General features: G+C 33.1%; 1 protein-coding gene across 3 annotated transcripts in view; it reads left to right on the top strand.

Moving 5' to 3' along the window:
- Window positions 1-2,138: 2,138 nt before the first annotated feature.
- LOC111633253 (F-box/SPRY domain-containing protein 1-like) overlaps window positions 2,139-9,894 on the top strand; it is a 27,689-nt gene continuing 19,933 nt past the window's right edge. For 2 of the 3 annotated variants that reach the window (XM_023377800.1, XM_023377794.1), the window contains exons 1-2: window positions 2,139-2,722; window positions 8,852-9,084. In XM_023377800.1, the coding sequence (XP_023233568.1) occupies window positions 2,141-2,722; window positions 8,852-9,037 (768 nt within the window). In that variant the 5' untranslated portion in view covers window positions 2,139-2,140 and the 3' untranslated portion in view covers window positions 9,038-9,084. Of the gene's footprint in view, window positions 4,067-8,851; window positions 9,085-9,894 lie in introns of those variants that run through there. The other variant, XM_023377808.1, reaches the window with a different exon arrangement.

Below are 9,894 nucleotides of genomic sequence, written 5' to 3'. Positions count from 1 at the left end.
GTGACGTCACACAGAGTAGAGGATGATCCGCGGTGTTACGTTAATATTTTTCAAAACACGTGTATATAAACACTACGATGAGATCGATATTTAATATTTATATAAGACATCACGCGTGCTGGGGATAACATTATCATCGACGCAAATTTTATATAGTTTTATTAAAGTATTTTAAAGTTATTACACAGTTTGTGGATGCGTTAAGTTGTTTACCTATTGTTCTATTGAATTGTCTAACAGTCGATATTATTAACGACAATTTAAAAGAAAAAAAAAATGGCATTTTCTAACAGTTTTTCCTTATATACCACTACATTATCAATAAAAACTTTAAGGCCTTACTCTACGAAGGCCTCACGCTTGATAGAAGCGAGTGGCCTCTTATGTATACAATACGAGTTTAAGGGGTATAAAATTACACGAATCAAAGTGTAAATAACAGTATAAAATTTCTACAAATGATACAAAATATATTTATGTTATATGAAATAAGAGTCGCGTGTTTCTGTGTTTCTGCCGTGTGTTTTTTTCTCTTCTTTTGATTGATTCGCGTGTTTATTTTTCGCTACACTTTAATATTTAAGTAAGAAAAGATTGGAGAAAGCATTAAAATATCTACACGATATAAATAGTTGCAACAAATCATCAATGTCAAGGCGTAAAAATAAATGGGACGGATGATACGATCGATAAGGACACTACTTAAGTGTTCTAGTTTCACTTACGAACAGACTTCATCAATTATTAATGGTGTAGCAACGAGTATAACTGTGTTTATTTACATTAGTAACGTAAATATTATCGATAAATTAGATAAATATGAAGTATAAATTACGTCTTGCGTAACATATTTCATCCTAAATATTTAAATAACACGATGTGTTATCGTTGCTTACAGATACACACGTTTGGCCTATATATTATGTATCGTGCAAGTGGTTCGTGAGAAGAAAAATTTGACTGATTAATGCATTAAAATGTGCATTAAAAAGATTCTGATACCGATTACTACACGTGGAATGATGTAGAGAATCGAATGCAACACGTTACTTAAACAGACTGCAGCTTAGGGCCTCGTATTTTTACATGCATCGTTATTTGTTGCAGGGAAGGGCCTTAACCCGCTCTCTATGTAAATAAATCCCCGGTTAATTAAGCTACTGCTTAAGTCAACAAGGCTGACCGATTACATTCTTGGAAAAACCAGGCCCTATATTCCTGTCGTTCGATTTTATTGTCGTGTTTATTATTGAGGGTATCGCAGATTGATAATTAGAAATTTGAAAAATTATTTTTATTAATTTATTTGGGCCTAGCACCAGCTCCGAAGTCCAAATATTTTTCTCAAATAATATCGATCTCTGTTCCTGGACTTCCAGTCGATCCCGACAGAAAGGGCACGAAAACCGTCAGAGCCGAAGCATCGAAAACTAAAAGATACCCCGTGTAAAAAGGCCCGAAGAGCCGTTCTATACGATCTAAGACGTTCCAAATCGAAGAGACGTCAAAGGCGTGGGCCAACCGTTCTGGGGAATCCGGGATCGTATCATAGCAAGCAAATTCGAGGAATTTTTTACGAGAGATCTGTCCGGATACATCCGGTCTTCTCCCTCAACCCGACCACCGATCGAATTTATGACTCTTGTATTTAAAAAAAAAAGAACTTTCAGTGCCCATAGAGCGAAAAAATACTGTTTACACAAATAAATCTTATACAGTATATATTAATATCGTATTCAATTCGACGGGCGAATGGCCGAGCGGTCAAGATAGCACTCTGGGGGAACGGGTGAGAAAACTCCAGGAATTTTTCGGGGGGCATCCGGATACGTCGGGCCCCATTCCTCACCACCCGGTCGAACCCGGGCCCTCTCGGTGTCCACGGGGCGAAGAGCGTTTAATTAAAGTAAAAAAAAAAAAAAGTCCCGCCATCGACGAGCGACAACATATCCAACTCGTATCAATCACCGTTGAAAGTAGAAAATTTATGAAAAATTTAATTATTATTTACCGAAATTACGGAAGAGGTTTTTATTGCGGGTTAAAACCGAATAAATTCCCGATTTAATTTGGGAAATTTATCCACGGGCGGGTTGGCAACACTCTTGCGAAAGTACCATCTTTGTTTCTGGCAACCAAGATGGCGGCGACCAAGTGGAGCAATTTGCCATACAATGTTTTAGAAATAATCTTTTCGTACTTAGACTTAACCGAACTGAGGAGTTGTTCTCTGGTGTGTAAAAACTGGTACAAGTTACTGAACGACGAGAACAACGACGTGTGGAGGATGCACTGCATTAGAAAGTTAGCGGAGGAGGCGTTGAAATCCGATTTGCTGTCATCGGTGCCGACTTACAAGTCCAAGCTGAAGTCGTTCTACCACGCTTGGGACCCGAACGAATGCTCGAGAAATATTTACATCAAACCCAACGGGTTCACGTTACATCGAAATCCCGTGGCGCAGAGTACGGATGCCGCCAAAGGCAAAATCGGGTTTCGGACCGGTCGTCATTGTTGGGAAGTTTGGTGGGAAGGACCGCTGGGAACCGTGGCCGTCATCGGAATCGCCACCAAGGAGGCGCCCCTCCAGTGTCCCGGTTACGTGGCCCTGTTGGGATCCAACTCGGAAAGTTGGGGGTGGAATTTGGTCGATAATCATCTGTTACATAACGGAGACAGTCAAGGCAATTATCCCCAACTTAACAATGCGCCTAAGTATCAGGTTGGTAGGCTCTTGCGGCTTCTGTTCATCTTATTGTGTTTTACGGTGCGTTTTAAAAATTAAAACGCTTCTAAATGGTCCGTCGGGTAAATTACTTCGGTTTCGTGTGGAGATACGCTTGCCGTCGGAGACCTGCGGTCCGTTTGGAGGCTCCGGTGTGGAGAGACCGCCAAAAGGGATGCGAATCTGGGAGACGTTTACCGGGTCTGGCATGAAATGGATCGGGTGATGGCGAGGCGAATCTGTCGAGGCGTCACCGCTCGGCTAGATTGGTCGTTCCCAAACTTTTTTGAGCCATCGTCTCCTCAGTTCCGAAAAGTTATGCTCGATGCCCCAACCTGTTTTCCCTCGTGCGAGAAAGACTCGGAAACGTTCTTAGAAAAACTTCTCAACGAGACTAGTGCTTTGTGCCCTTACCGTGCTTTATTCTTCTGCTGCCAGAAACCATTAGACCCATGACGTTTCGTCTTATCCGTTTTGACAGAGGAGCGGGAAAGGTCACCGGCGACCCTGGCCCTCATTTGTGTTCGCCGTTCGGTACCCGTCCCTGCCGCCCACTCGCTTTGTTTTGTCTCCTAGAATTACTTGCCACTTTGAGAACTGCCGGGGTAGACACGGTACGCAGATGCAAACAAAAGAAGGGCTCTCGTAAAATACAACTCCTAGAGATTTTGTTTTTGGGGTGCTGGACAACTGGCAGAAATTTAAAGGGGAAAATAAGATTTGGATTGATGCTGTAAAATGGTGTTTAAAATGTAATGTTTTGAGCAAGAGAAAGTTTTAAAAAACTGCCACGCCTTTTTGGGCGTGTCATTCTTAATCGTGAGCGATGTAGAGAAAATTTTGGAGATTATCTTTTAAAGGGTTACTCCCAGATCTGGCAGACCGATACTTCTTTTGCTTGTGTGGTAATGTTTGCGACTTTAGCAAAACAATTATAAGCTCCGGTGGAGGAAAAATTTGATGCTTCGGTTAATACGTTAGCTAATTGTAATCGAGACGAATAGAACTTGCATGTGAATAGTTCTTCTGGAGCCTTTTTCTAGAATTTTCAGCGACACGCCAATTCTCGATCAAATATGCCGAACAGTTACGCAGTTAGTCTCTCAGACACACAAATTTTTAATTACTGTATTCAAACTAATTGTTGGAAGAAAATGAAAAATTCTTAGTTTATACATAAAAATTGGTTATTTTCAGTTCTGAAACGTCGCTTTCTGTCGATACGAGAATTGCCGGCTCATAAAAAATTTAATATAATTTTTAAATGGTTACGCAGATGGCAGCATGTACTATTTATAGGCTGCGGATTGCATTTTATATAGAAGCTTTCGATGATCGAATGTAAGCAAAATTTGACTTTTACTAATATATTTTATCTTTAAGAGCCAATAATACAATAGTTTTACTTATATGTTGGCCTATCCATTTGGTTTATTATGGTATTAAAAGTCACATTTTTATTTATGTTGTAATTTTTTTGTACTTTAATTTTCCTGACATTATTTTCGAACTTCAAACAAAAATACTGAAATTCTTTTTATGCAAACATATGACATTTTTGTTTATAAAATTATGCATGAGTTTAAATCAATATTTCTAAAACATTTTTAACTATTATTAGCAATGATAATTAAAATTCGTTTGGTATTAAAATTGAACTTAATAAAATCGTTTATTTGAATCCATTTACTTTTTTTCTATACAAAAAAAAAATGTTAAATAATTGCTTTATCTACAAAAAATGGGAATTTCGAATGGTCTAGAACGGTATTATTTTGTTTTGTCGTTAATTTAAAAAACGAAATGATTTTTTGCTTTTATCGTCTATTTTTGGGTTTGTTCAAATTCTTGAAATTAATTTAAGAAGAAAAGATTTTCTGAAAGAATAATTTTTAGATTTAAATTCTAAGCGATGTTCTTTGGATAATCATGTGAGAATATTCTAAATTAGTTAGTTTAATTCTAATTATTAAATTTAGTACAAGATGGTGACATAATTGCCTACCATTTTGTCAAAATTAGGTAGCATTTGTGTATTTAATTAGCCAAAATGTAGCTTGATAATAAATTTGGGTTGATTAGTTTGTTTAGCAACAGCAATGAAAATAGAAAATTAACACTATTTTAGACTGCTAAAGTTGACAAAAATTCAAACAATTTTAATGATTTACACATCTAAAATACGGAATTAAGTGTTTAATGACATTTATAATTGTTGAAATGTTTTTCGGAGTTGTCTGTCTTCATAGATTCTGTAACATAAGCATTCTTTTCCTCTTAAGTGTGGAAACACAAGGCAGATGACATCCGTTTTCTTGTGTCTTCACTGGATACATCTAGCCGATATTTTTTCTAACTTAAAAATTATTTAGTTAACTAGTTTTTTTTTTAAATAAAAGATATATTCGAAAACTTCAAGAGACTGCTTAATTCCTAGCTATAAAGTATTACATGCAAATGGTTTCTTCTCCCCCTCTCCTTTCTTCTTCTATCTTCTTCTTCTCTAAGGATATATTCTCAGAGGTAACCCATAAAAGTATCCATCTGAACTCGAAAAATACTTTTGCTATATATTTTTCCTTATTTAAGTTATCGCTCTCTGAGAATTGCACAGTAAGATGATCTTGTGGTTGTTCTGACGAGGTTAGAATATTCTCTTTAACAGCAAAAAAGAAGATGCGGAGTATTTTCCTCCCTCCTGAATATATTTTTNCAGTAAAACAATGTTCGTCATTACTTTACCAGAAAATTTCAAAAATATGTTAAAAGCATCGTGAAATGATATGAAATGTCAGGTTTGAACTGTCAAAGGCAAACAAGGGTGGAGTCCTTGGTAATTTATATAATTAGAATATACTATATTTACAGTTTTACATTAGGTAGATTCTATATTAGATGACAGAAAAACAGATGATGCATCAAATTTCTGTTATATAACATACAAGGATAATAAAGGGAAAATATTCAAGAGTTTGTTTACAAATCGTTATATTATGGAGTTTCTCCAAAGCTGGTTTTTAACTGGTCAGTTGACCAGCAAACTGTTAACAATAATAATCTATATATATATAAAAATGGACATGTATGTCCCTATATTTCACTTTTTTGCAAAAACTACACATCGCATGGGAATGTGTTTGTATGTGGTAGTAGCCCCAAGTCTCTATTCGTGCATAGGAGTGGTTGCGTCTCGATAGCTATAAGGGTGCGGGAGATATGAGGCTGAAAGTGGTTGAAAGTGGCTTTCTATTTCGAAAGTTTTGTTCGAATTTAATTCGAACATAAAATTCGAATATTGGTTCGATTATAGAACGATCGTAAACGTTCCAGAAACGTTGAAAATAGTTCGTTTGACCGGACGTGAACAGGAGATGTTCAGAAATAGAATCAGGACCAGGTCTCTAATTAGTCTGGAAATGGGGGACCTAATTCTTGCATTCTGTGAAAACGGGTAAGATTGGCTATAATGTAATTATCTTAATCTTCACTATCGTTACTTTTTAAAAACCCAGTGAAGCGGGTCCTTGCAGCTAGATTCTAGATTACTTAGAAAAACAGTCTTTTATATATATAAAAAACTATACATACAAATGTACGAACAAATAAAAACCCAGCGAAGCGGGTCCTTGCAGCTAGTAAAAAAATAAAAATGTATAGTTTTATTAAAGACAACCAGAATATGGATTATTATGCTATTAAGTTATAAATATTGTTTTTATTATTATTTACTGAGGTTCGTAGGGCAGTTTGTCGTAAGTGGCCGGCCAACCAACGTCGGTCGATCACCTAAAATATTTCCCGGGGACAACACACTTGCGTAATCAATAGTTTTACTAAAATCGATTGATTATAATCTTTCTAGCAACAACTTTGAAGTAAAATGTTTAGCTCTATTTATATACATATAGTCCTGTCCAGAAAAAAAAACAGAAGGAATTAAATATGAAAATACTTTTTCTGATCAAGTATTTTAATTACTAGGCAATAAAACGATAAATTTATAAGATTCAGTTAATTCTCTTTCAAAATTAATTATAACAGTTTAACAAAAACTTTAATTGTTAAGTTTTAAGACATTTTTATAAAAGAGAAAGTTCATCAATGCAATAAAATTGCATTCTTTTCGTATTTAAATGACATCTTTTGGCAGTCATCTTCACGAAAAATAAATCCAATTGGTCTTTGAAGAGAATGAGATAAATTATTTAGTTTGTTTTAGTATTCCGGTATTCTTTAAATAAAAATTTATTGACTTTTTTCTGATGACATCATTTACAATAATAAAAAAAAATAAGAAGATAAATTTGATTTTTCTTTTTTATTTAAAAATAAAATATATAAAAGTGTTTTATTTTATACTATTTTAATAATAAATTTAAAAAATTTAGTACAGTTCTGTTTAATTTGCAGCTAAAAAAACAATGAGAAATTTTAAATTTTTTTAAAACTGTTCTGTGGGAAATAGGAGGCCTTTTCTCTTAAATACCGAACTCGGCCAAGCTACTATAGGGGTGGCCAGATATCAGGAGAAAGGGCTCAATGTATCTCAAAATTTCCGAATCGCATCATACTACCAGAGTGATAAAGGCACTGGTCTTTACCAATTTAGCCAATTTTATACCTTGTAATATGAGGAATTAAAGGGAATGAATGCATCCTATTAATTTAAAAAAGAATTATTTAATTTCTGCTGTCAGTAAAATCTAAAATTATCTGTTTATTTTAGTGCGAAAATAGATAAAACAGTGTTGATATTTTAGTTTCTATCTTAGGGCAGTTTATAAAATTTCTGAATTTAATAAAAGAAAAAAAATAATCATTTCCATCTGGCACATGACATCTTTAGATTAAATTATTTAAATAATTATTAGTTGACATTTGAAAGGACAGTTTAAAATAGATTGTCATTTCTGTGTAATTTGGAGATTCTTTATTGAAGATTTATTGATTTTGAGTTATTTGAAACTATTTAATTTAAAATAAGAGAAATTATTTTAAATATTATTTAAAAATATGATAAATATTTTGATAAACCGTCTTTAATACAAAAATCACAAATTATATAAATACGTGTGTGCGGTAAAAACACTAAATTACGTGCAGTGACGGATAAACTAAAAGTTTTCTTAAATATCCGTTTGTAGAATGGCAACTCAAGAAGGAGAAAGGATAGGATTGATGGAATAGGTCAGTGTATTACATAGACAATCTTCTAAGGGGATACCTCCCACTGGAACTCTATGGAAAACTGGATCGTATATAAGCAATATGCATACAAAGAAAACAAGAAAACTCTGCATGGTCGGCTTGCCAGCAAGGTGCAAATCTGCGGCCACTTAAAATTTGGTGATTTTTATTCACTCGACCGCTAGTAAACAAGAAAGAAAGAATTGTTTCCTAAAACATTTCAGAATGAAAATTGTAGAAGTTGATTACTATGTTGCTAGGACTGCTTGTTTATTTATGCAGTAGCATTTATACATTATGATCAATTAGAAATTGGACTTATATTAATTTATTATAAATTGATTGATAATGTGATGATGATCCGAGGAATTCTTAGACGACAGTAAATAAAATTGACAAGTAAAAATTAAATTCCTCAAACTCTGAACATAAATGCTTATTTTTAGAACTTATACAATCCCAAAGATGAGCATAAACTTGCAGATTTTTTAAAATTTGGTATTTATATATATTTTCTCTATCTGAGCTTTTTAAGTAAAATTTACTTATTATATGAACACACCATAAATATGCCATGATAAGACAGTTGTTAAATTTATTTTTCTTTGTTTTATTTAATAAATAGATTCAGATAAACATGATTTTATTTTTATTATGTTTACTAGTTGTGTTAAAAATGGAATTATACAATTGTTTCTTCGTAAATATATCAAAATACATTTCCAATTTCAATATTCTGGTATAAAACAGCAGTAGATGTACAAAAACAAAATATTTAAGCGTATTTTTATGTTCTGCAGAATTTCTAATCAATCTAAATTTTTGATGATCAGATGTCTTCTGCAATCAATTGGATAAGATTGTGTGTTTGCATTAATGATAAAATAATTTAAGGATTTTTCTAACGCTCTTCTAATCGCTTAATTTTTTTAATGACAGGTCGGGGAAAGGATTCGTGTCATCCTGGACTGCGAAGACAATACACTAGCATTCGAGCGAAATTACGAATTTCTAGGTGTGGCTTTTCGTGGATTACCGGACAAAAAACTTTATCCTTCCATATCTGCGGTGTATGGAAATACAGAAGTGTCGATGGTTTACTTAGGACATCCGTTGGATGGCTGACACCTATATTTTATAATTGGATATTTAATAAATCATGTGATCTGATGGTAGGTTTATTTTATTTCAATTTAAATTTTATTTTCTTGAGAAAATTATATAAAAATTGTACCAAATTGGCTTTTTTTTCTAATAATACACATTCGACGGAATAAAAACTAAATTTACAGTTATTAATAAATTATTGTATATATTTATATATTAAAATTTTTTTATTGAAATATAAAATATAATGCAAACATTAATATAACAAATGGAAGCAAATGCAAATAATAATTGCAACAGTTTACACGTATTGTTTCTTTACTTCTGTTTTTGCCTCGGTATGGTTAAATCTGTAATGTTTATCTCTTGTCCTATTGGGAAGTCCATTTTCAAAAAATAAAAGTTGAGTTGCTAATTTCTAAATAGCATAACTGTTAGGTTTATCTTTTAAAGGCTTGAAAGGCTAATTGGTTGATTAGCAATTGCAAAACATAATCTTTTATACTATTGATATGCTTTAGAGCAGGGGTGTCCAACCTTTTCGTTTCTCTGGGCCACATTGGAAGAAGTAAAGGAGTTTTGGGCCACAAGTATATATAATATATACTTGTGGCCCAATATACAAGTATATTTAAGGATTAACGTGTCTAGATTATAATAATAAGTATTAAAACTTTATCACAAAAAAGAATGTTTTGAAAAATTACTTCTACAGACACTTTCAATTTTTACTTAGAAATAGATAAATTCATTTATTATAAAAGAGAAAAACGAAAATTTATTTTTAAAACACAAATATTTGTTTTATTTGAGTCTCTAATTAATAATAAGCAACGAAATACCATTTTAAAGTGCATTTTTATTCAACTAATATA

The sequence above is a fragment of the Centruroides sculpturatus genome, unplaced genomic scaffold (assembly GCF_000671375.1).
Source record: "Centruroides sculpturatus isolate CEXI.00-Female unplaced genomic scaffold, Cexi_2.0 scaffold110, whole genome shotgun sequence".
Taxonomy (NCBI): Eukaryota; Metazoa; Arthropoda; class Arachnida; order Scorpiones; family Buthidae; genus Centruroides; species Centruroides sculpturatus.
Note: the sequence above shows the minus strand (reverse complement) of the source record. Positions and strands in the feature narration are given on the sequence as shown.